Source organism: Gouania willdenowi, chromosome 16 (assembly GCF_900634775.1).
Source record: "Gouania willdenowi chromosome 16, fGouWil2.1, whole genome shotgun sequence".
NCBI classification, from domain to species: domain Eukaryota; kingdom Metazoa; phylum Chordata; class Actinopteri; order Blenniiformes; family Gobiesocidae; genus Gouania; species Gouania willdenowi.
In genome coordinates this window covers 13,896,147-13,922,426 of record NC_041059.1, presented here as the reverse complement: position 1 = coordinate 13,922,426, position 26,280 = coordinate 13,896,147, and the positions used below count along the sequence as shown (strand labels likewise).

Genomic DNA, 26,280 nt, shown 5'->3' with positions numbered 1-26,280 from the left:
CGACTGCATGAGAAGGTGTCACTCTCACCTCACGGTCTTTTACTAGTTTTTATCTTCTTTTCCGCGTCTTCTACTTCTCCCAGTTTCGTCTTTTGAGGTAAAGCTGAATATTTGTCCACTCAGGTCTGTGCTAAAACGAGGAGTAGCAGAGAGCACAAATGTACCTACTAACCCTGAGATTGACTGAAAACTGTTAAAAGTCCCACTGCTGTGTAAAACTATGGAAAATACTCATGCAAAATCAGAACATAAAACTGAGTGGTTTGTTTTTCCGTCGTAACTTCAATGCTAAAATTCACAGGAGAAGATCACACAGCGTGGAAAGTCTTATATCGGTGTCCAACATGTATCGCTGGACAACATTCAGCCACACAGATGGGAAAGACAATGCACTGTTGTAAATAATACCGATATTTAATTTGACTATAAGCTCCATTCTATAATCAGCTACTAGATTATTCATGCAAAGAGTTAAAAGTGATTTTTGTGATCATGCTCTCCAAATATATAAACTGTACCACAATATTAATAATTCCTTTATATATATATATACCACAGCAACAGAACTGATGAGTATCTCCATGGGAATGACCTTAAAAGCAATCAGAGAAAACATGAGGAAATTAAATGCCAGAGAAAGCATTGAACCATGAGCTGAAGACTAAACAGAAAATAAGATAAGATTTTTTTTTTTTTTTTTTTGTTAAAGGTCAGGGTTTGAACAATTTTGTGAAAATGAGGCATAACTTCTCAACCCAGGGAGCAGATTATTTGTAATTTAGTGTGAAAGATAGTTGAGTTAATAAAGTAAAAGGAAAACAGGGAGAACATTGAAGGTAATTAAACATTCATTTCAAGGCAATAATCATTTGAAAATAGAGAATTTTGACCTGGTTGTAACATGAAGTAACACAGAAAACTGTTAATTGTGCACATGCACAAGAAGTAAATATATATATATATATTTATTTTTTTTTTTTACTCACCGTGACTTATGTTACAAGTGATTTGTGGAAGGGCAGAGAATAAAAAGATTATTTAGAAAATGCATTAAAAAAAAATCCTTTAAAAATCAAAGCTATTAATAGTCATTGTTGAAAATAGTGTATGCAACGGTATGCATGATAAATGTAGAATATTTAGGGGGTTTTTTACCCTAAAAAGTAGATGACTGAGGGTGGAATGGCATAATCATATAAAAAAGATTGAGGTCAAGTTAAAAAATTAATCCTTCCAAAGAGTTTCTCAGAGAAACAGAAAATCACAATTAACAACCCGGAAAAATTATCATTATGATCAAAACTATGCAATATATTATGTTATATGCTGCTGTTGTAAAACAATGTAAAATGTAAAGCAGTGAACTCTTTTACCCTGTAGACCTAATTAAACTTTATTTCTACTCCTGAATGTTCACGGAATAATTTCAAAGTTGATTTTAGATTCAACAAGAAGCCAGGGAAAGAAGCCAAAATTGGAGAAATGACATATCTTTTTTGTATCTGTATGTAAGTACTCTTGCTGCATCAAATATAGACTTTTTAATAAGTTATGAGACATCCTGACAATAAATAATTACAGTAAAATTATCTCTATATGAAGAATATAGATACCTTTAACTCACTGTTACGAATTAAATAAAATAGCAAGTGTAAACAAACACCCAATCTGTGCGGGAGGGGATGTGACGTCAGACCCTACGTCCGCCTTTCGTTACGCTATTGGTTCAGTTTGCTCCACGTTTAACCTAAGAGCCAATCAGAGTCCGAGAACGCAGAGCAAACTGGTTGCAAACACGGAAATGCTGTGCAGCAGTTACTCGGTGTACTCGGAGCAACGTTTATAGTTCACTGTGAATTTTAAGACTTTAAAGTTAAAAAAAAGAAACAATTTAATTTCCTGCTTAGTTTTATCACAATCTATGGAACTTTTGCAGCTTCTGTCATGGGCCTGCATCGTGTTTACGATCGGCATGTTCTCTACTGGACTGTAAGTTGGGTTGTGCATCATTGACATATTTTATCATTTAGGCAAAATAACACCGACTATTGGAATATATACTATGACTGAAATAATCTGTTGCAATAATTAAGCTGTTACCTACGTCAACACAGTATTGTGTTGCTAAAACAGGTATTTTATTCATGTATATGTTTCCGGGGGGCGTCTTAAGCGACCTTTCTTTGTGAAGTTTGCATGTTCTCTCCAGGCTTGTGTGGATTATATTATTTCCTCCAACAGTCCTTAAACATGTTTATTAGGTTGTGTGGTGTGGTTTCCACATGCCCATTAGAGTGTTTGTGTACAGAAGATTAATTAATGCATGTTGTGTTTTTTTTTTTTTTTTTTTTTTTTACTATGGCTATAAGTACGTAACATGTGTCAATTGACCAGCAATCTATCCGTAGGCAGCGACCCTGATTGGCTTGTTTAGGTCATGTTTGATAGATGCGCCACGTGACTTAAAGTTCCGTCAGTTTTATTTCAGCTCATATTTATTTTAGTCCTCACCCTAACCTTAAAGCCGATATCCGAAGTTTCTGAGAAATCTATGTTTATGTTTGATTCTTTTGAAATGCGAAAAAATACACAACTAGTCTTTTACTATTGTCTACTGCCGTTGGTCATTCATATACATTAATGTATACAAGTCCCTCCTTCATCCTATAGACCCCTATACAAATGGAAATAGGCCAATAGGCTTAGACTTCCTGTTTTTTAGACTGTCAATCAAAGTGAATGCGGAACTGTACACGGAAACAAGGCCGCACAACAGCAAAAAGGTAAATATGATTTTGGTTCTTACCTGACCATAGACCTATATTAATGCGACCTTGGTATGTTCCGCGATGCGCTTGCAGAAAAGTAGAGGCGTCGCTTCTGGTAGATTGGGAGAGGCAGTAAGAGGAAGTGAAGTTGTTTAAGGCGGGACATCGAGTCGTTTCTCAGAAACTCCGGATAGCAGCTTTAACCCTATCCCTAACCCAGGAAATACCCTAAAATGTTTATTTTTTTTTTTTGTATATGTATTCTTAAAGATGGTATTTGCTGTGTTAAAATGAAAAAACATACTGTATATGTCAAATGTGGGATTAAAACCCACGGCAGCGGAAGGAAGAATCCTTGAGTCAGGGGCCTTAGACCACTCGGCCATCCTGACACAGTGATGACACAGACACATTACGCTAATGTAGAAAAGGTCCGGCAACGTCATCTTTCGTACGGATAGACTGCCGGTATATAGATACGTATTACGTACTAGGAGACACTTTTTAAAATGTTTTATTTTTTGTGTCTTTAGGTCGGACTTGAAAAAGATGCGAGAGTCAAAAAGTTCAGATAACATCCAGTTTCTCCCTTTCCTCACTACATGTCTCAAGTAAGAAACAACTGCATTCAAATTCACTTTTGTTCACGATCCTGATCTGATTACTGCATCTAAGGTTGTCCCACATTTCTATAGCAACTTTGGTTGGCTGTTTTATGGGCTCTTGAAGAGTGATCAGACCATAATCCTGGTCAATACCATTGGTGCCTTACTCCAGATCCTCTACATCGTCATGTATCTCACCTACACTGACAAAAGGGTAAGTCAAAACTCTTTTACTCCAGCTGTGAGAGATCATGTGGTGTGCCGTGGGAAATTATTCAATTTCACCAAATTATTTAATAAAAAAAACACATTTTTAAAACAACAATTAATTGTCTGCAAATATGCCATTGTGCTTTGAGCCGCTCCTCGTTCCAAAGCGCACAGACATAATAATAATAATAATAATAATAATAATATATTTATATAATTTACATTAAATAAAAATAATATATTTATATATTGTACATTATATAAAATAATATAGTGTAGTATAAAAATAAACATCATCTAAAACCAAACAATATTTAGCAGAATAACCTTCAATTGTAGTTTTAATCATATTTAATGTTTTTTTAAGAAAAACTTACTTTTATCCCTCCCATGATGTGTATCAAGTATGTAAAACATGAAAGATAATACATAAAAAAACTAATTTTTGCTTATTTGATTCCTATTAAAACATTTATAAGAATGACTGCAGATTGTTAGTTGCACTTTTTATTAGAAAGAAGAAACATTCAATATCATCATTTTTCTTTGTGTTTCTCCATCCATTTTCAGACCTGCTTTGTCCTATTTCAGGGTCACGGGGGTCTGCCGGTGCCTATCTCCGGCTTACACTGGGTGCTAAACGGGGTTACACCCTGGACAGAGCGCCAGTCCATCGCATTTTTGTGTTTATTTGATTCCTATTCAAGACACTGATAAGAATGACTGTATATTGTTATTATAGGCTACAAATATTCTATTTTTGGTTGGTTGTGTGCCTCAGGATTTTTTTTAATGAAAAGATCTACCTTGGCTCAAAAAAGGTTGAAAAACTAACATCTACATCATCTCTTGTTGTGGTTGTTTCAGAGGCGGTTGATGTCACAGATCTTTACAGCAGTCATGGTGCTCTTAGGAGGCTGGTTGTACTTCTCCACAATTCTCACAGATAAAGAAGCCCAACTGAGCCAGCTGGGATTAACCTGCAGCGCTGTTACTGTCAGCATGTACCTGTCCCCGCTGACTGACCTGGTACTGCCCATGCATTTCATTACACTAGTTGCATCACACATGGAATTAATTACATTTAGGGAGTTGCTTGTTATTATGTCTTTTACAAATTTGCTACAATTAGTAGATTTTGGTGTGTTGAGGAAAATCTGCCATTGTTTTCTGGCAATGGATTTAAACAAAACTAATGCTTATTGCAGAACAATGATCTCTTTTAACATAGTTTCTGCCATAAAAACATAGAAAACAAAAAAAAAAAGCATCTGTCAGAGTGCCTTATTTAAAAAAAAAAAAAAAAAAAAAAAGCAATTATTATTGATTTACGGAGGTAAGATGCACATAAAATTCAATATTCACTTATATCAGCTTTTGCTTTAGAAATACTGCTTAAAAGCTTAAGCTTACTTGCATCTTAATCAATAAAAATAATTATCTGATGAAAGTACAGAATTATGCTGAGATTTTTTTTTGATGTTAACCCTTTTTTTGTCTTTTCTTCTGTTTTTTACTTAAATCTGCTGGAGACAAATGTGTTTTATTAGATAAATCAATAGTGTGGTCCTCATGGTTCCATAAATCCAAGATCATTTGCCTGAAAAAAGATATTAAAGGTTGAAATTGCCTCTCAGAGGTTTGTTTTTTATCTCGACTGTAAACACTCTGTTTATTGACATTATTGGAAAAGTTTTGTGTATTGCATTGTGGGATGTAGAGTGTCTTAAAGGGTGCATAGCAGTCTTTTTACTTCATTTTTAGTGTGATTTCATGTTTCTTCACCAGACAACAATACAAGGCTCCGCTTTGCCGTTTTTACTGTCCAAAAATGCACAAAGTGCCTCTTGCTATTGCGCTTTCAAAAAGGAAATGCTGGATTATTCTAAAAGAGTTTATAGCAGCTTCCACACGTTCATCCTCCTGCGTCGACATCTTTCTATTTTGATTCGGAGCTATGCTAATAGTGGTAGCCCAGCCAGTTACTCTCCTCGCAACTGCGCATGCGCCAGTTTTTCTTTGGCGCTTCTGCCTTCGTTATACTTGGATATCCCTCCCTAAACAACAACACTGCCTCATGGTTGGTTCAAATCGGGTCGATTCTGTTTCGAAAGGCAAAGGTGGGAGCAGCACAAGATGGATTCTGGTGTTTGTGAACACCAGAATCCATCTTTCAGGCAAGGTTACATAATATCACCTCACTCTGAGAGACATTCAGTTTTGGCTGGATTTGGATCTTTTCATGTATTGTCCCCAAAATTAACATCTGCCATTGTTTTGCCACAACTTTCAGTCCGTGAAAACATAAGAAATGTGTTGAGAAGTCACTTTGCCAGTGTTTTTGGAGCAAACACAAGAATTCATATTTACGGTGAAGTTCAAACACTTACGTTTACTCCGGGACTCCACATCCCACGATGCAAAGCGCAAAGCTTTTCCGACAAAGTCAATAAACGCAGTGTTAACAAAGGAGATCACAACATACTTATGAGCAGTAATGCCACGCTTTTACAGCTTTTTCAAGATACTTATCATGGATTTATTGATCTGTGAGATCAACACTATGGATTTATCTGATAAAATATTTTCGTCTCTAGCAGTTTTAAGTATGAGGCGTTGCTGGAGACAATCTTAGCCTATTAAAGATTTAAGAATGGTGCAGATATGGGATGTATCTAGTAACCCTGCAAACGTTTCGCTGAAAAAATGACACATTATTGCTCCATAACCCTGCAACCCCAAACACGAAGAGCAAGAATAGAACATTTATAGATGAACTTGGCCAGAGGTCTTAAATACATTTTAGTTAAGGGGCCTTGTACAAACAAATGTTTTAATTTCAAGTGGGGCCAAACCAGAGGAGCTGTAAGATAATGAAAAATATCTGAAGACACCTTCACTTCTCTGACTGTTGAATGTTAATAGATGAACTTGTCTGTCCATTGATATCACCAACAACTGAATACTCTTTAGACAAGTTGGAAAGATTTGAACATTAAACCTAATATTCCAGTTAAAAAGGCACAGTGGTGCAGTGTCTTTTTTTTAAACGTATATTTTTCCACTGTTCATGTCCAGTGCTAATTTGTAACCAAGAACATTTTCCACTACCTACTTGACCGAATGCTTGACTGAACTCGTTTATATTTGGCGGAATGTTATCACTAACCCACCAGTCGAAGTTTGCAGCTATAAATCAGCGAAAAAACCAGCCTCTTGCCATCTCTTTCTTTCTATCATTCTGGTGTCGGTTTTATATCCCATTTCTCTTCATCTGCCCCGCAGCTCTCAATGACCCTCAGACCGTTTCCTGCTTTTCTTTCTCTAATCTACCTTCCTGTTATTCTTGGTCTCTGTCTGTTTATGCTTCATCCCCTCGGTTACAATCTGTCGTCTTCATATAATTTAAATAGTGCAACATTGGCAGCTTCACAAATGAGTAAACCTGGAGTCCAAATTTGAAAGGTTGTTTTACTGTAACATTGAGTCACACCCTCATGGTAGACACTAGACTGGAACAGCTTGTGTGCCATCATTCTTATCAGTAACAATACCATGCTGCCCTAAATGATCACTAACTTCTGTTCATTTTGTAACATTAAACTGCATTTTACATGCTATAGACCTATAAACATAGACTCGATGATTTGGAGTTTGAAGCTAAAACTGTCATTACGACTCTCAATTTAAAGCCCTAACTCTACTATGAACACTATTATTTAGTTGTGTTAATTAGGGTTGTTTTTTAGTTTGACTTTAAGCTAATTAGTGATAAACGCTGTTACTCAACCCAACTTTCTCAGAAGGCTTGAGTTTTTATTTCTGTATCACTGCTCCAGGATTAAAAGCAAGGGCTAGAATAAACAACAGGGAGGGATTGGCTGTGTTTGGACGTGGACTTAGCAGGGACCCTCTTTGACATTGAACATGAGTGAGGATTTGTAGCTGTGTGTTGAACTACTCAACAAATTGGCTTTGATAGTCTCACAGTGACTGAATAAACAGAATACCTTTGTGCGTTGTAGTGTGATGCACATGATGCTTCCTGACTTAAAGCTGTGGAGTGGTAGACGTTTTTTGGATGTTTTCCCAGCGCCTGTGTGAGCGTTCAAGCATGTGTTTGTTGGGTTGTTGTTGGTGACTTTGAATTGTACGTGAGCTTGTGTGTGTGTGAAATGAAACGAATATAGGTGAGTGAGCCTGTATCCTGCCTCTCCATCTCATGTAGGTTCTGTAAAATGATATCTACACTTATTGTTCTGTAAGAAAACTGAATATGGTCATTTAATCTCCAAATATTTTATGTTACACAATGTCTTGATTATTATCAGAAATAACAGTTAGAATAAAGTCCATGGTTTTTCTTCAAATAGTTGTTATTAATAGATTATAAGTCTAATAATGATGTCGTAACCTGATATGACACCGGTTAACCTACGCTCTATATTTGTGCAAAGAAAAATGGCGGCTAAGAATAGGATTAAATGTGTCATTTTTCGAACGGTTCAGTAAAACGATGCATGTGCTCTATCGCTGAAATAATGCAAGCTACAATTTTGTCTACAGCAGCCTTTCTCAAAGAGTGCTCCTGAGACTATCATCTATATTTTTCCATATCCAAAACTATGTCAAAATCAAACTGTGTCAGTAGAGAAGACGATCGTTTTACTTTACGGCTGTTTTGCGACACATCTTTGTAGCTACGCTGTCAAAATAATAAGCGCGGTTAGCTGAAAACAGATTGATGGCTCAAGACGAGGTCAAATAAAAGAAAAATATATGTTCCTGACACAACAGGAAAGGTGCATCATCCTGATGTACAGTGTGTGATTCAGATGTCTAAAATTGTTCAGTCGCAGCAAGAAGCAATTATTAAACCTTCGAAACTCAAATGGCATTTTGAGACAATGCCATTTGATTTTATATTATTTATAAATTAAATAAATAATAATAGATATTCATTTGTAATATACTATTTTGAAGGTTTTGAATATTTGTCTAGTTAGGTGGTTCGGGATTTTTCTTTTATGGGTTAATTGGTCCTTGGTCTGAAAAAATTTGAGAAACACTGGTTGACAGCAAAAGAAAAGAAAAAAAAAAGTTGGATTATTTTCTTCAAACATGTCTCCGGAAGCAAAACGTGTCGGTTTGTTATGTTGAATGATGATTGTTGTGTTTACATGCAGAAATCCAAATTAAATGCTTTGTATCTTAGTAACTGCATTTTTAAATGCATGTAAAAACAGGTTATCTTGACAGTAATTGGACAATCCGTTGCTTGATGAACACACCTAGATAATGCGATTGACAATCGAGCTAACAGTGCATGTAGACGCCGTAGCTGGATTGGGCTCTGACATGGCGATTGATGCAGGGCAATGCACTTTTGGACAGACGAGGAAACTAATTTAATGCTTCTGCATCTGAACATCTTAAGATACATGGAAGGAAGAAAAACACGTAGAAAATGATTTTCATCCATTGCGATCGCCATCTTCATTTTTCATGGAACTGCATCGATACGTGCGGTTTAGTGAAGGATACAACGTCACCCATGGAGGGGGAGTCAGAATGAGTTTGTCTGGAGTTCAGTTTTCTCTCCTGCATCTAAACTCAGACACAACAACAGGAGAAACTGTGCATGTAGGCATATCCTTAATGTGCCTACATGTGTTCTGGTCCTTTTGATTTATTACACAATCAAGTCTCATATGTTTGATTGTTTTACATATGGTTCGTCTTTGCTCTTTACTGTAGAAAATCAAATATATATTTCTTTTGTATTTCAGGTAAGAATTGTGCGTAGCCGTGACATAAAGTGCTTGTCCTTCCCACTGACCATAGCCACCTTCTTCACATCAACCTCCTGGGTTCTTTATGGTCAGCAGCTGAATGACTATTACATTGTGGTGAGAAGCTAATACTCTGAGCATAAATCAATCAAGCTTTCATGTCATTATCAACAAACATTTTGTCTGATTTTTGTTTCACATAAAGGTCCCGAACACACCTGGAATCATCACCAGCGTCATCAGGCTATATTTGTTTTGGAAGTTTTCATCAGTGAATCAGAACTCACCTTCATACAAGCCTTTGCATACATAAAAAAATAACATTGGTAACCTGTCAACACCACTGTATTGTGTTGCAGGAAAGCTTCCTTGTTACTTTTTCCGGAGACGACAGTAAACAGGTTGTTCAAGAAAGTGGCACCACTATAAGTGGTTATTATGACAAGTGTATTATGTTTACCTTTGGTGAGGTACAAAATATATCCAGATAAAAACAAAGGTCTAATATTTGGCTAAAATAATAGATGGTTGTTGTTTGTTTTCTTGCAGCTGTGTGTTGACCCTGTGACCTCTGTCTGTAAAAGTGCCTTCTTTGAGGTCATGGCTCCTATTGACCTGACATTTCAGGAAACCTGCTGTGTGTTTGCTGATCCAGTGAACTCGACTAAACCGTGTTTCATACCTGCCAAAGACATCTGGAAGTTACAATTTCTGGGCTGCTATTTTGATAACTCGTATGTTTTTTTTTCAGTGTCATGTTTGTTAGTTGTGGTGTATTCAGTTGCACATTTCTGTGCACAGTGTGTCTGGACAGTGCCTCTTGTTACCATTTACTTGTTTCAGAGGCTGAATGTATCCAGAACGGTTTGTGCTAAATATTTTTGTACAACAATGAAATATATTTGATATGCTGGGTGATGGTTTGCTTATTTTCTCCTCAAATATGTTCAAGTTTACTCAAATGTTTTAGTTGAACATGCAAATAAATTTGTATCTTGACCATGAGAGATCTGTATTTATTATTGACAGTTATGTTTTGTGATTAATTTTTCTTTTAACCCCTTCGTGGGAAAGTTTAACTTGAGCGTCTAAATGAAGGAGAGTTTTTATGGGGTTCTGGTTTTCAGTGCAGTAATGATCTTACATGCACCATCCATGTGTGCATTGCTTCAGACAAAAGCCTGTTTGATGGTGCAGCAGTGTGAACCAGCTTGTTTGTGTGCGTATGTTGATATAGTGAGTGTAGTGGTGGGAAAGGTCCCACCAGAGGTTCTCATTCTGTGTGTGTGTGTGTGTGTGTGAACTGTGTGTTTTGTCCGAGCTCTTCCTGAGCTCAAAGTGCTTCTTGTCTCTGACAGAAGCATAGACAACACAGCATTGTGTTAGAGACTGAATGTTGTGCTTAAACTAAGGCTGGAGAGGGGAGATAAATTAGACCGAATGAACAAAAGTTTAGAACGAAGCATCTGTAAACAAGAAGGTTTAGAGCTCTTAAGTTTGTATAATTTGGGTCATTCTTTCTTTTAGCTTAAGAAAATCACAGCCTTAAATTCATAATGCCCAATCAAACCCAGTAACCTGTTTTGGAAGGACAGCTGAGTTTTATATTTAGATGAAAGCCTTACGGAGAATTCACAAATGTTTTCAACAACTGAGTTAGGTTGAGCCTTTGTTGCTGTTTGGTGCTGAGGAGGCACTTTGTCAGAACAGCTGTCGTTTGCAGGTGACGGAAAACTTTGTGTGTGTTCATATAATATTAGTTATTTTGATATTAGAATCCACTAGCACTAACTGTTGAGGATAGTGTTGTACTAAAGACAGACTTGCCCGAGAGCAGAATGTAACGAGACCAAGACCATAAAAATCAAGTTCACAAACCATGGCAATGTTGAACAGTTAAAGATTTTCTTTGACAGACAAAAACAAGTTGTCTGCAACTCTTGCAAAGCACAACATGCAAAAAGTCAACTCAATTCTTGCAAAAAATGATCTTGATTCAAATTGTGCTCAAGTACAAGTAAAAAATAGCTCAATTAAATAGTACTCAAAGTAAAAGTTACTAGTTACTTTTACCCTCCAAGTTTATTTTTGGCAATACATCTTTCCACGGTTCTTTTGCATACAGTAAACATCTCATGTATAAAGGGTGAGTTTTAAACCTTACAGTGCGGTGTTATAACAGGTGTATAGAGTACTGATATATCCTACTCAAGTAGAAGTCCTGTTACTTGTTCCAAATTGTACTCAAGTACAAGTAAGTCATACATAAAATACTCAAGTACAAGTAAAAAGTTGCACAATTAAATAGTACTCAAAGTAAAAGTTACTAGTTACTTTCACCCTCCAAGTTTATTTTTGGCAATACATCTTTCCACTGTTCTCTTGCATACAGTAAACATCTCATGTATAAATTTAAAAAGGAAGAGAGCAAATCTTATCTATTTTACTTTCCAAAAAGGCATCTGTATAAAATAAAAGGTTTGTCAAATTGTACAATTCTTTTAAAAAAATAAAATAACACCAATGAATTCAATTCAAAATAAATTGAAAAAAAATTCTCAGGCTCCAAGTATAGCTACATTTATGAACTCTAAACCAAATGCCAAATGTGCCATGTGGGTAACAACATAATAGGTAAGAGAAACCCAAAACTGGGCCCAAGAAAGTGGCTGCGCTATTTAATTAAAGTTCATCTTGTCATTTTCTGTTTTTATTATAATAAAGTATTTATATATTTTTTGTCTTTTGCACTGAATGGCCTGCACCTTTCCTTTCGTTGTACTTGCTGCAATGACAATAAAGTGAAATGGCACGACTAAGAACATTCTTTTTATCCTGTTTTTTATCCTGCTATACAAGCCAAGGCAACGGAATTTTGTTCTTATCTGCATTGTAAAGTTCAAATTTGAATGACAGTAAAGAAAGTCTGAGTCTAATATGAATTATGTGATTGTTGTCTGGTCATTTTATTTTTGTTAGGTAAGGAAATGCAAATGTACAGTATTTGTATAGCACATTTTATACACAAGGCAATTCAATGTAATTTAATGTCCATTGAATGTAGAAATGTAACAAATTACTTTACTTCTTTTAAAATGTACTTAAATACAAGTAAAATTACTGATTCAGAAATGTATTCAAAAAAGTATAAGTACCCATAAAAGCAACTCAATTATAGTAACGTGAATACTTGTAATCCATTGCTTTCACCTCTAATATTTAGCTTTGGTTAAAGAGCAGAGCTAACTTCAATGTTTGAAGCAAATGCTTTTTTTAAGTAAGTGTGTCAGCTCATTTTAAAACTGAGTTGGGGGCCTAACACACAACCTGTACCCCCTATCAGCGCTCTAGTCTCTTTTAAGTTATCAAAAACCTTTTAAATCCATGTAGGCTACTATATGTCTCATAGGACAGTAACAAAACCATACCTTATGTTTTGCTGTAGGCACCTTTGACTTGTGTGTTGTAATTCAAAGTAAAAAAATCTAATTTTAAGTAAACACTGACACAATTACTCTGTGAGTCATAGTGAGGCAATCACTGAGTATTCTGTGAGTAGTTGTTAGTCAGTGGGTGAAAGGGGAACGTACTTGTTGGGTAAATTAGCAAGTAATCACTGTTGGTACAAGATTTATGAGTATAAATTGTTAGTAGTGGAAACTCTTGGCCGCACAGGGCCAATGACAACAAAAACCCTTGATTTAATGTGATATTAAACGCATATGTAATGTGTTAAACCAACACGACTCATTAGTGATTCCACTTTGTTGTGAGAAGACGACGTGCTTATGATGAACAAAGAAACCACAGCACCATCCTGATGAGCGTGTGTGTGTGTTGGAGTCGTGCACTAAGGGGGGGACAGGCGTCTGAACAATGAGTACAATCACAAACAGGATCCCTCTGTTTCCTGAAGCAGAGACTGTCTCCTTACACAACACACACACACACACATTTTTTTTAAGTATGCACATATGGGGTGCCACATGTAAAAACTTGGTCACTGTTTCATAGCTGACATATTTTGAACATTTATCTCACTTTCCTCACATTTAACTAATTTTTTTTTCTTCATTTGAGACAAATTCATTTAAAACAGCATGTTTCTAAACATTTAGCTTTACACTTGGCCCCTGATTTAACATTTATATTTAGATTAAACATTTAGATTTAGCATTTAGTTTTCGATTTAAACATTTAGATTTACAGTTAACATTTATATTTAACATTTACATTTAGATTTATTGTCCATGTGTACACATTTTTCACAATGTTATAGAACATGCTGTTTTACATGAATTTCTGTCTCAAATAAGAGAAAAATGAGCTAAATGTGTGGAAAGTGTGCTATGAAAAAGTGACCAAGTTTTACATTCTTTAGTGTGTTGTCTATCTATTTATCTATCACACAGATACTCCTACTTTGCCTCCTGCACAAACACTCTGGGTATATTCATGCCATGATGGGCAATTTAGATCTTTGTCTTGCTGTTTCCTTCATAATTGCACACTACAAAGTGTTCGCTAACATAGCAGCCAATGCAGACAGTGTGCAGACTCAGCGTTAAAACGCACACACACACTCACACACACAGGCAGGCAGTCAGCAGTTTGTGTGCTCTCCACCCTCAGTAAAAGCACACCTGTCCCAGCTGTTGTTTTGAAGGGAATGAGGAAGAAAAAGAATGTGCTCCTCTCGGTTTTCCTGTCAACCCTTCACCCTTCCCCGCAGCCTCTGTCGTCTTCCTCCTTTGACTTGTTTACCTAATTATTCCTCTTCTGTCTCTCCATTATGCCTCCCTTGTCAGCAATTGTTATTATAGGTTGGCACTACTTGTAGTGTGACTTATAAGCATGTTTTGTTTTCATTGCAGAAAAACATCATTGTTTTACTTTGTGTATAGCAGTGTTCATTTTGACAGCAAATTTTGATGTAATTTTAGACATTGTCTTTTGACTGAAATGCAACTTAGTTTCAGTCACAATTTCAGTTGTAGTTAAGTTGACATAAACATAAATAAAAATAAAAAAAGTCTATGTAAGAATGGCCTAGTGGGTAGGCTCAAAAAGTAGTCCAAGGTTCCCAAAAATGCAGTCAAAGTGTATTTATTTACAGTGGTAAAAGTGCAGCAGTATTTACAGTGCAGGCCTGAAAAAAAATAGAAGACATCCAACTTGCAAAAAGAGGGGAAAAAGTGGAAACAAATAAAGATTGAGCTCTACACAAACTTTGTTATACCACCCGACAGCTCTGACTCCAAACACCCACTCCCCCACCAGGCCTCCAGCCACCTCTTATATAGTACTGAGGGGGAGGTACCAAAGCACATGATCTGAGGAGAAATCAATTAACTCATCTCAGACAAATTAATGGCCAAAAATGCATTTCACATTTACCAAACAATTGTATATTAACTTTAGCAATGTTAAGAGGTGAGCAAATTTTGACATATACTTGAAAAATAGTGATTTGTATTTGCTAAGAAACACCCCTCCAACTCTATTACATGTGGTACCTTCCAAGAAGCACACCACTATATAAACCAACCACAGGCTTCTATTCTGTTTGCCACTTCCTGGTTTAACAAACAAAGCACATGGAGCAATGGGTGAGAAACACTCATACTACTAATAATGCATTTGTTTTTACAATAAAACCTTACAAACAGTTTAGAAGGCACGGGGTAGCCCCGTGACAGTCTATTTCTCATTTATTTGCAAGTCAAATATTACAACATTTGGTGGTACCAAACCATTGGCACATACCAATATATCAATGGGGCCCATTACCACGTACAGGGGCGCCATTTTTACAAATGACTACTCCACCGTTAGTTCTAGTTAGATTGGAATGCAGTTTGGTATGAATGCTCTATGAATGAATATGATGAGACGCGAGGAGCCCTTTTTTTGAAATAGGGTAGGGGGCCCGGGTGCCCACCCCCCATTTCCGGTAATTTCCAAATTTATTTGTGAGTCAAATATTGCAACTGTTGGTGGTACCGAATCATTGACACATACCAATATATGTATGGGGCCTATTACTCCATATGTGCCACGGGGACCCCATTCTTCAAATGACTACTCCTCCGTTAATGCTCATTGAATCGGGCTGTAATTTGACATGGACAGCCTATTAGTTGATGTCAAGAGACCTTTTTGAAAGGAGGGGGATGGGGGCCCACCTACTTTTCCAGTAATTCCTAAATTTATTGGAACATAGTCGTGTGATATATCTTTTCAAAAGCAATTCAACGTAGATTACTCGATGGAACCGAGTCATTTCACTGAATTCTCCGTAACTTGGTATGTGCTGCGGCTCGGCCGTAGTTCATTACAACTTGGCTACAATGGTGGCACATCCGCCTCACAGCAAGCCTTGGGGTGGACACTTGGGTCCTTTCTGTGTGGAGTTTGCGTGAGTAGTTGTCTGTGTGTCTGTGTTACCCTGTGATGCACCCTGTACAAGGTGTACCCTCACCTAAGGCCCAATGAGAGCCAGAGATAGGCCCCCACGACCCTGAATAAAGGAACAAGCGGGTCTGAAAAAGGATGGATGTATTTTTTTTTAATTAGTCATAGTTTAGCTATTGTCACTTTAAAAAAATGTAGTTGATGCAAAATATGACGATCATTTTTCAGTCAACAAAATTAACCCTGGATAGGCGTGTGCATTGGCTGTCAAATGTCTGTACATTTCAGACACCCACACACAAAAACCAGACTTTCTCGACAGACAATGATAAAAGTCATTAGCAGTTAACATGGTGCACTGTTTTAAATCCAGTTGATGCAATAGGAATTTATAGTTCACCGAATGCAGTTAGCAGCAAGTGGTGTTCTATTCCCAGTTTTACTGGCTTCTCTTCGAGGGATGTTATAATCAGCGCTTTTCTCCTGAGGGCCTGAAGGCTGCACAGCTGAGGGGCCCAGCACGAGCTCCATATACGCAACATTAGCTGTAAACAAATGCTATCTTCAGTTGACCTTCCATAGACATGCACAATGACTGATGTTTTCTACCTGTGCAGAAAGATTCTGCTCAGTAAAAAAACATTCAGGTGGATTCTCTGGGTTTGGCTGAGGTTTCTTCTCCAGCTCTCAGATTGTTTTTCTTCTTGCTCCACCCTTCCGTGCCTCTGCTGTCCTTCAGAGTCAGAGCAGACAGTGAAGTGATATGTGGACAGCTAGTCATTAAACTGTCAGAGGAAAGCTTATGGACCAAAACTGTCAGCATGGATGAACACAAGACATTTCAGTGTTGATATAAATCATTTGTTAGGTATTCTTCTGCTTTTTTGTTGAGCAACTGAGACATCAACGATCGCAGCGAGCACTACATCTGTGCAATATTTCATTATGTGCACTAATTCTATCAGGTAATCCATCATGCAGGTAATTCTGTTTGCACTGGTGTCTATAACAGTGACTTTTGTGTAAAGTACTGAAATAAATCTGCATAGAAAGGCAAAGAAAATAAACATAAATCACCTAAATACTTACCTTAATTACATTTTTTTTAAACAACTCTTTTTGTGTGTGTTTTTTTTTAGGTTAAATGCTGTCATTATAAAATAAAAGGAACCATAATGAAACATTAAAGAACATTAGTGATGCTGAGAAGTTGATCACTTTATGGAGTGCTAATGTTTTTCTTGTCTAAATGTGAAATAAACATAAAAATACTCAAAAGCACCTGAGGGGATCAGACCTGTCTGTGCATGCAGGCTGACTTTGGCTTCCACCCAAAATAGGTACTTATCGTGTGTGCGTGTGTGTGTGTGTGTGTGTGTGTGTGTATGTGTGTGTGTGTGTGTGTGCGTGTCATCACATAATCAGAGGTGAAAGTAATGGATTACAAGTACTCACGTTACTGTAATTGAGTTGCTTTTAGGCAGTGGCTATCCGTACGGTTGCCGTATCAATATAAAGACATTCTATCCGTACGCAGTGCCTCTATTTGTTGGCCAGTTTAGATGGCATGACTGAGACCAAAACTTACCCTAACTCTGATCCTAAAAATTGTTGCAATATTGTTTTATAGCCCAACCCTAAGACGCCAGGTACTTGTACTTCGGTAACCGTACCAATAACACTGGGGGTTGTCCATACGGCAACCGTACAAATAGACATTTTCTTGGATTTTATGGGTACTTCCACTTTTTTGAGTATATATTTCTAAATCAGTAATATTACTTGTACTTATATACGTTTTAAAAGAAGTAAAGTAAATCAATTACATTTCTACACCCAACCGTTACTGAGTAAATTATTATTATGCTGGTATTTTATTGATAAAATAATTGTACATTTTGACAAACCTTTTATTTTATACAGAGGCCTGTGTGGAAAATGAATGAAGTTCCAATTGTGCAAGATTTGGTCTCTTTTTTTAAGTTTATACATGAGATGTATTTAAAAATAAACGTGTGAGCTACTTTTTACTTGTACTTGAGAATGTTATGTATGACTTACTTCTACTTGAGTACAATTTCAATCAAGTAACAGTACATCTACTTGAGAAGGATATATCAGTACTCTTTACACCTCGGCACATTATTTAGTGCTGTGTTTATACTGCATGATGGTACTCAGAATTCTCATCGGTTTGTTCAATGCATTTATCCACATTTACCAGTCAAGCGCATGCAGTTACCATATATCTTCTTAGTCAATACCTCTGCACTCATTGGGTTTTTCCATTATTGTAACATACCTACTAAAGATCAGCTAATTAAATTGTACAATCATATCTATGAATCCATCAAATCAGATGCAGATTTTAATTTCCAGTGAATCATTATTTGTGGGATGCCTGGGGGACGAACGTCACTCGCAACTGTTAAGTAAAATGCTTTTGTCATTTTATTGGCAGCGTACAAGAAGTTATGGGGTTGTTGTCGTGTTATTAATTCATTTTTGTCCAGTTCTTTGCAAAAATTTGATTTGTAACTTTGTTTTGTACAAAAGGATTACATCATTAAGAAAAATGTGAGTCTTGTATTTACTCTAATAGCTATAATGTTATTCAGGGACAGGGTGCTGGAGACTATTATGGAACATTCATTGAAACGCTATTGTTACATCATGGACATATAGACGTAGACAAGTTCACTTCTACTACAGACTCACACTTCACCTACAATACATGTTTTCTTTTCACACTGGTGGGGGATACAAGTGTATCCTTAGGAGCCCCTGTGTGCAGAAGGAGAACATGCACTCACAGTTGCTATAATCTTAACTTTTTTAAGCACATCTGATTCAAACCTGACTTTTATTTTGTTCTTCTGCAAAACAGGACAATGTGTTATTATACATAATGTCAGGTTGTGGCACAATTAGAACGAGAGCACAATTTGATTTTCTTTCAATATATATCATCTAAAGTAGCTCTGTGACAGGAGGTGAAAAGGTAAATAAACAAAGGGAGATGGTTGCTTGTCAGGGTTCAGAGAAAGGCTTATTCAGAGTAGACAAACAGAAGCTGAAAGCTCTCTTAACTGTTTGTGTCCAACATGTCATCGCTAATCTATGCACTCAAAGCCCACAGTGTTGACACGTGACTAGACCAATCTGCTTTCTTTCTGGCTTTTTGCAAATCAAGATCAAAGTAAATGTCAGAAGAAGAAGAAGAAGAACCCAATGGCGCCCTCTTTTGGTTCCTTTTTCTCATTGCATGTCCCGGCAGAAGATGAGCAACAACGATTGGGAATTGATTGTGACACAAAACAAAAAAAAAACACACAATGATGAACGCATACGTGTTCTGCTGTCACACAGTGTCACAATGAGTCCTTTCTAATGGTGGAAATTTCCTTATGTCTTAATACTCAGCTGATACAAAGGAAATGTGCTGACTCATCTTCTTGTCTGATGTGCTTACATACAATTTCATTGATCAGATGAGCTGTTTGTCTGTCATGTGTTTATCAGGTGTTCTATGGAAGCTGCTTCTTATGGAAGCTTATTGCATTCGCAGGAGAAATAAAAGTTTTGGTTTTTATGAATTGATAAGATAAGTAAATGGAAAAAAAAAATGCCCTATTTTTTCTGTTTTTATAGGAAATATTTTTTCGGTTTTACTGAGAGAGCTACAAGAAAACAAAGGCCGCATGGTAAGACAGAGAGGAAACTGGACACTTTGATCATTGGAGATGTGACTGTAAAACATGCTCAGAAAATGTTTGGGAAAAATGTGAAGGTGATCTGCTTACAAAATGACACGGTATCAGACTTGGCTGACAAGATATTGCACATTGTGGAGGAAAAATGCCCAGATTCGAAGAATGTTGTGATTCATTTTAGAATAAATGATGAGCAGTCAGAAATGTTGAAGCAGAATTTCATGCATTTGTTGAAAATTGTGAGCGGTTTTCAGAAAAAAAGTGTGTATCAATGGTCCAATTCCTCCAGTCCACCAAGGAGACCTGAAATTCTCAAGAATTTATTCTCTGAATAAGTTTTTGTTTGCTGCATGTGCTGAACATTAACTGAGTTTTGTCAAAAACTTTAATGTTTTCTGGGGTCACAGAAACCACTTTAAAGCAGATGGGCTGTGTCTGAATAAGAATGGCGTGAAACTTCTCAAATCCAACCTGTTCTGCTTCACAAATGGCTTTGTGAGTGCGAGTGTCTTACTCTCAGCTGAATATAAAACCTTGGATTTTGTTGACCGGAAAGGAGAACTGGTTCTTGAAGAGATTGGGTTGAAATTGAAACCAAGGCCAACTCTAAAAAGAAGAGCTTCACCTATTCCTATATGTAAAACTGTGGTCAAAAGAGTCAGTGGTGTAAACTGTACGCTGAACTGTATTTGATGTGAACTGTGCAAGAATGCTGTAACTCTATAAGAACAACCAGATTTGTGTCTTTGTGTTGACATGATTGAATCATGCCAAAATGGGGAATTATAAATAATTTCTTAATTTCTTATCACACGAGATGTCTACACCGGTTTTGTGGGGCGATTTAGGAGCCACCCCAACAGGGGGATTGAGGGATTTTTAGGGACATTAGGTCCCAGTCCTGATTCCTGAGTATCACATGAGAAGTGTGATATTCCATTGTTCCTTTGTATTGCTTTGGGGGGTTGCTGTATCGACACCCTGATTTACATGATATGGTAAGCCAAAGGGCAAGTGTGAACATCAGCCAGCCAATGGCCAGCAACATGCTGGGGTTCGGGGGTGAAAAACCCAAGAAGTTATCTGTACTGCTAGAAGTTGGTGTCGAGTCTTCTTAGAGCCTGGAGAGTAGCATGCCCAGAATTCTCCCAGTTTCCTACCGCCTGTGTGTGTGTAGGTGCTGGTTGGTTGTAAGATTTTACATGTGACCAACTTAGAATAAAAGATAATTAGCAATACCCTTCTCATCTTTCCATGAAGCTGATCATTAAAGAACTAGGAAGGTAAAGGTAATAAAAACCTTACATCTCCTTTAGCTGACCAACTCTGAGTATGTGGAAGTGAACTGCTTTTCTTTCCCCTGTCCTTTTCTTTGCCCTACAGCATCCTGTCCATTCCCTTGATAGTGTAGTTGTTCTAATCCCAGTGTTCCATTTAAATGAAAAGTTACTGTATTTTATGATTCCAATGTTCCTTATCCTGTATGTAATCCTTTTGTATATTATTTTGTGTCTCGCTTTGTTTTATTGTTAAGTGTGACCTTTTATTACATCGGCCTGTCTAGGGACAACAGATGGAAATTAGCCTTTTTGAATATTCCTTGATATGTACTGTCCCTACTTAAATAAAAAAGAATAAATAAATAAATACATATTAAAATATTCTGAAAGTCTCTTTTACCTTTATCTTTGTACAGAGCTGGTTATTGAAAAACTAAGCACATGGTACTAAATCACAAAATTTTCTCAATTTTTTAAATATAATTTTTTTAAATACAGCACAATGCACACTCTTATGCAACTAATTTTCACTAATTTAACTTTCACAAATATAAGTATAGCTCAAATAAAATGCAATATAAAAATATCTGAGCTGGTGCATTTTGTCACTTTGTGCACTAATCCTGGCTACTTTAATCCACTCCTGTCCAATCCAACTTTATTTGTTAGGCACTTTAAAACACAGCTGACCAAAGTGTTGTACAGACGAAAATAAAATACGTAGCAGCTCACATGAGATAAAAAATCTACATTTAAAATACAAAACAAATTAACAACTCATTCAGTGCCTTTGACGGACTTTTACGTAATTTCAAATCCACACGCTCAGTGCCATTGATGTACTTTTACGTCAATTACGTTTTGTCACGGGGATTACTAGAAAACACCCTCATCAATATCTAAACTGTAGTGTGATGGAGTAACCAACTGTGCCCTGAAGGTGGCAGCAGCGCACCTTTAGATGTGAGATTAGCCACTGATGCTACCATTAGCTAAGGAGGAAGAAGCAGGACGAAGGAGAATATGGCGCTACGGAGTGACATTGTAAAGTATCCAGCAGCTCACAGCTCCACATACTAACACAAAGAACATGTGTGGACCTGAGCGGATTATTGATAATCAAAACATTCAACTGTGAGCTACATAGATCATCCGTGATGGACATAGCTCAGACGCAGAGGGAATTAGTTTACGAGACATGAAATGGCGCTACGAGAGTTTATGCTGAAGTTCCCAGCAGCTCACAGCAGCGCACACTGGACCAGAGCATGTGCGGAACTCAGTGGACTATTGGAGAGTGTGGCGATGGTGAGAGAAAACGAACAAAAAACGGGGCGAGCAGTGACACTCGACATGTCTGGGAGGAGGAGGAAGTTGCGTGTGTTGCAGACTGACGGGAGGAGAAACTTGGAGAAATGCCATCAAATACAGTAAGAAATCCATTCAATTCTGACCGAGATAGCAAAATAATAATACTGTTGCCATCAAAAGCCCGGCCTGTGTTGTTTTTGTAGTTTTATAGAAGGAAACTATTTTAAAATAAAAAAGTTGCTTCAAAGTCATTATTAGATTTTTTTTTTCAGAAAAAGCCGTTTTTCTCAGCTTTTTGTCACAAACTGGTGATTTGTGCGAAAATTGCCTCTATTCAACTGCTGATTACAGAAGAACGAAACAAGCTAGAAACAAAATATTTTTTTCTGATGAAATTAAAGACTTTGATCTTTCAGAATCTGGTGTCAGAATTCAGATTGTCATAGTACAAAATATTCTATGGGTCTTTAAAAATCAAGCATCAAAATGCTCAGGAACGGGGTTGAAATTCTGAAACCGGCTGGCACTGAATGAGTAAGTCATAAACCATGAAATATAAAAATAAATTAAGAAGCATAAAACATGTCAAGGAACGTAGTAAAATAAATAAAATCGATGTCTTACTAGTTGTCAAAGGCCATGGAAAAGAGATATAACACAGTATAACAAACATAAGTCTGTGGGGTCACCAGAAATGTGTGATATCAAAACGGGGTCATGATATAAAAAGGTTGGGAACCACTGACTTACTGGCACTATCGGAAGAGCTAATAAAATTCGAAGATTATAATGCTACATATATATATATATATATATAATTTATTTTTAAATCATAAGAAATGTGGTCTCACTTGCATTTTTTAATCAGATTTGATAATGCAATTAATTAAAGATGTGTTATAGAAGATGGAGTTCAAACAACAGCTGATAAGATCAAAATTATCCAGCATTACATGAGCTTTCGGCTCTGTTAGCGCATTAGAATGTACAATATGGATTCTGACCAATGTACCATGTAGCAGGAATGAGAAACACAGCTATCAAGTCAGGTTTTTGGTGTTAAACTGTCTTAAAAATACATAGCAAATCTCTGTGGCTCTCAAAATAATTTTTGCCAATGCCAAACTAAGGATTTATTAAATCAATTCATAGAGGGGCAGTAGTTAAGTTTGCTTTAGATGTTATTTTAATTAAACACACTTAAAAATGAAGGAGTGGCCTAATGGAGCTCTTCACAAAGCCTGGTGCACAGCTGCATGATGTAAGCTTTGTTCACTGTCTGCCATACACCTGGGCGATAAATCCACATTTATATCATGTTTTTAGATTTTCGAGGAAAAAAAACATTGAGATATGAATTTTGGCCCAAATTGCTCATGCAGCCCATGTCCTTTGGAATATATTTCAAACAAACCATGAACACTTGTGAATTGAAAATGTGGTGTGTAATTGTGTTTACCGAGGACTAGCCATGTCCTGAGGCAGATGAAACCACTCCTGTAGCTTTGACTCTTGTCCAACTCCAACCTACAAAAAAAAAAAAAAAAAAATGAAAAGAAGCTGAGGTCATATCTGTTATGATTTTGTCAGCATGTGTACTCCAGATAAATGGATCTGGTGTTTTCCTGCACCAGGGGTAACCTTGGCCAGTGGGAGAGAGGAGTATAAGCAAATGGAGCAACTTTGATACTGCTTTCTCCCGTTGACCTAGGTTACCCCTGGTGCAGGCTAACACCACCTGCTTGAGATTGAGAGAAGGTAAATTCAGACCGAAAAATTCAAAGATAAATGGATCTGGTGTTTTCCTGCACCAGGGGTAACCTTGGCCAGTAGGAGAAAGGAGTATAAGCAAATGGAGCAACTTTGATACTGCTTTCTCCCATTGACCTAGGTTACCACTGGTGCAGGCTAACACCACCTGCTTGAGATTGAGAGAAGGTAATTTCAGACCGAAAAATTCAAAGATAAATGGATCTGGTGTTTTCCTGCACCAGGGGTAACCTTGGCCAATGGGAGAAAGGAGTATAAGCTAATGGAGCAACTTTGATACTGCTTTCTCCCATTGACCTAGGTTACCACTGGTGCAAGCTAACACCACCTGCTTGAGATTGAGAGAAAGTAATTTCAGACCGAAAAATTCAAAGATAAGTGATCTGGTGTTTTCCTGCACCAGGGGTAAACTTGGCCAGTGGGAGAGAGGAGCCATGAACAAGAGGAGCAACTTTGATACTGCGTTCCACATCTCGTCTTTATTACACACACACACACATCAGGGTCAGAGTCACTACATCATCCTGTCAGGCAGGGTTCTCAGGAAAACAGAATCAGCAGGGACACGCCGGCATTTTCTCTGCTGGTAGCCGTTCCTCTGTCGTCGACGTCGCCGGCGACGCTCTCTACTGGGAAGGCGTCGCCACGAAGGAGGGGAGGTCCCCCTCTCCACAGAATCGAGCACCAGCATCACCTCGTCATCTTCCTCGAAACTGTCAAAATCCCAATCCTCCTCCTCTTCTCCCACCTCGTCCTCCTCCTCAGCGCTGTCGTCGATATTGGCGATGACATTTGCCTCCATGTTTTCGTCGTCGGAATAAGACTCCCAACACCTCTCGCTCCCCTCGCCGGGCTCCTCGGCGTCATCAACAGAGTGTTCAGCGCCGTTAGGGGTCCCATCCCACAGGGTGTCGTTCGTTGACTCAACGTGCGATGTCATTTCAGAGGGATTGTATCTCGTAGTGGTGGACGTAGTAGTCGTGGTAGAAGTAGTAGTCAAATTGTCTTTAATAGATGATTATCTGTGCCTTCTGAACCTCTGCTGCACAGTGTATATATACACAAGAGGCGGAGTCTGCGCCCTTGTACAGGGACAAAACACCAAGGGCCCAAATGACCCATCTGTGAAGCAATGTAGCAGGTACGTCCTCAATCTCGAGGGCGAGGCCGAAGCACCATGTACAGGAACAAAATTTTAGATGTCTCTGAGAAGAGAGAACGACGCCTTTGAGAGATACGGCAAAAGACTGGGGTCGGACCTCGGGAGGAAAACGAACCACTGCAGAGAGAGAAGGCGAGGTAATGAGCTAGCCTCAGAGACACACAACTAGGACCTGACGGCAGAGGCGACACAGAGAGAAAGCAGGATGACGACGATGGATACGATAGAGATGATGGAGACGACAGAGATGGTAAACTGCTATAACCATGTGCAGTGACAAAACACCAAGGACCTATTTGTGAGGCAATGTAGCAGGCGCAATTGCTAAAGCACCATGCACAGGAACAAAATTTTTGGTGTGTCTTTGGGCAGAGAATGACGCCTTAAAGAGATGGCTGCAAAGCACCGGAGTCAGACCTCGGGAGTAAAAAGTGTGCTATGATAGGACACACACACACACACACTAGGGACAGGCAGGAGACGAATCAAAGATTTGCGTTCCACATCTCGTCTTTATTACACACACACATCAGGGTCAGAGTCACTACATCATCCTGTCAGGCAGGGTTCTCAGGAAAACAGAATAAACAGGGACACGCCGGCATTTCCTCTGCTGGTAGCCGTTCCTCTGTCGTCGACGTCGCCGGCGACGCTCTCTACTGGGACGGCGTCGCCACGAAGGAGGGGAGGTCCCCCTCTCCACAGGGTCGAGCACCAGCATCACCTCGTCCTCTTCCTCGAAACTGTCGGAATCCCAATCATCCTCCTCTTCTCCCACCTCGTCCTCTTCCTCGAAACTGTCAAAATCCCAATCCTCCTCCTCTTCTCCCACCTCGTCCTCCTCCTCAGTGCTGTCGTCGATATTGGCGACGACATTTGCCTCCACGTTTTCGTCGTCGGAATAAGACTCCCAACACCTCTCGCTCCCCTCGCCGGGCTCCTCGGCGTCATCAACGGAGTGTTCAGCGCCGTTAGGGGTCCCATCCCACAGGGTGTCGTTCGTTGACTCAACGTGCGATGTCATTTCAGAGGGATTGTATCTCGTAGTGGTGGACGTAGTAGTCGTGGTAGAAGTAGTAGTCAAATTGTCTTTAATAGATGATTATCTGTGCCTTCTGAACCTCTGCTGCACAGTGTATATATACACAAGAGGCGGAGTCTGCGCCCTTGTACATGGACAAAACACCAAGGGCCCAAATGACCCATCTGTGAAGCAATGTAGCAGGTGCGTCCTCAATCTCGAGGGCGAGGCCGA

The 26,280-nt window shown here is 38.2% G+C and overlaps 1 protein-coding gene across 1 annotated transcript; it reads left to right on the top strand.

Annotated features, from left to right (window-relative positions):
- Window positions 1-1,778: 1,778 nt before the first annotated feature.
- On the top strand, window positions 1,779-10,600 carry slc50a1 (solute carrier family 50 member 1). Its single transcript, XM_028470713.1, has 6 exons — window positions 1,779-1,989; window positions 3,302-3,379; window positions 3,464-3,587; window positions 4,451-4,612; window positions 9,373-9,492; window positions 9,581-10,600. Exons 1-6 carry the CDS (start codon window positions 1,922-1,924, stop codon window positions 9,686-9,688), a joined length of 660 nt encoding a protein of 219 aa, XP_028326514.1. The 5' UTR covers window positions 1,779-1,921; the 3' UTR covers window positions 9,689-10,600.
- The last annotated feature ends 15,680 nt before the right edge of the window (window positions 10,601-26,280 follow it).

Coding starts and splice junctions, on each gene's coding strand:
- slc50a1 (XM_028470713.1), top strand. CDS start 1,922: ATGGAACTTTTGCAGCTTCTGTCATGGGCCTGCATCGTGTTTACGATC. Junction 3,588..4,450: donor TCACCTACACTGACAAAAGG/GTAAGTCAAAAC, acceptor TGGTTGTTTCAG/AGGCGGTTGATGTCACAGAT. Junction 9,493..9,580: donor TGAATGACTATTACATTGTG/GTGAGAAGCTAA, acceptor TTTCACATAAAG/GTCCCGAACACACCTGGAAT.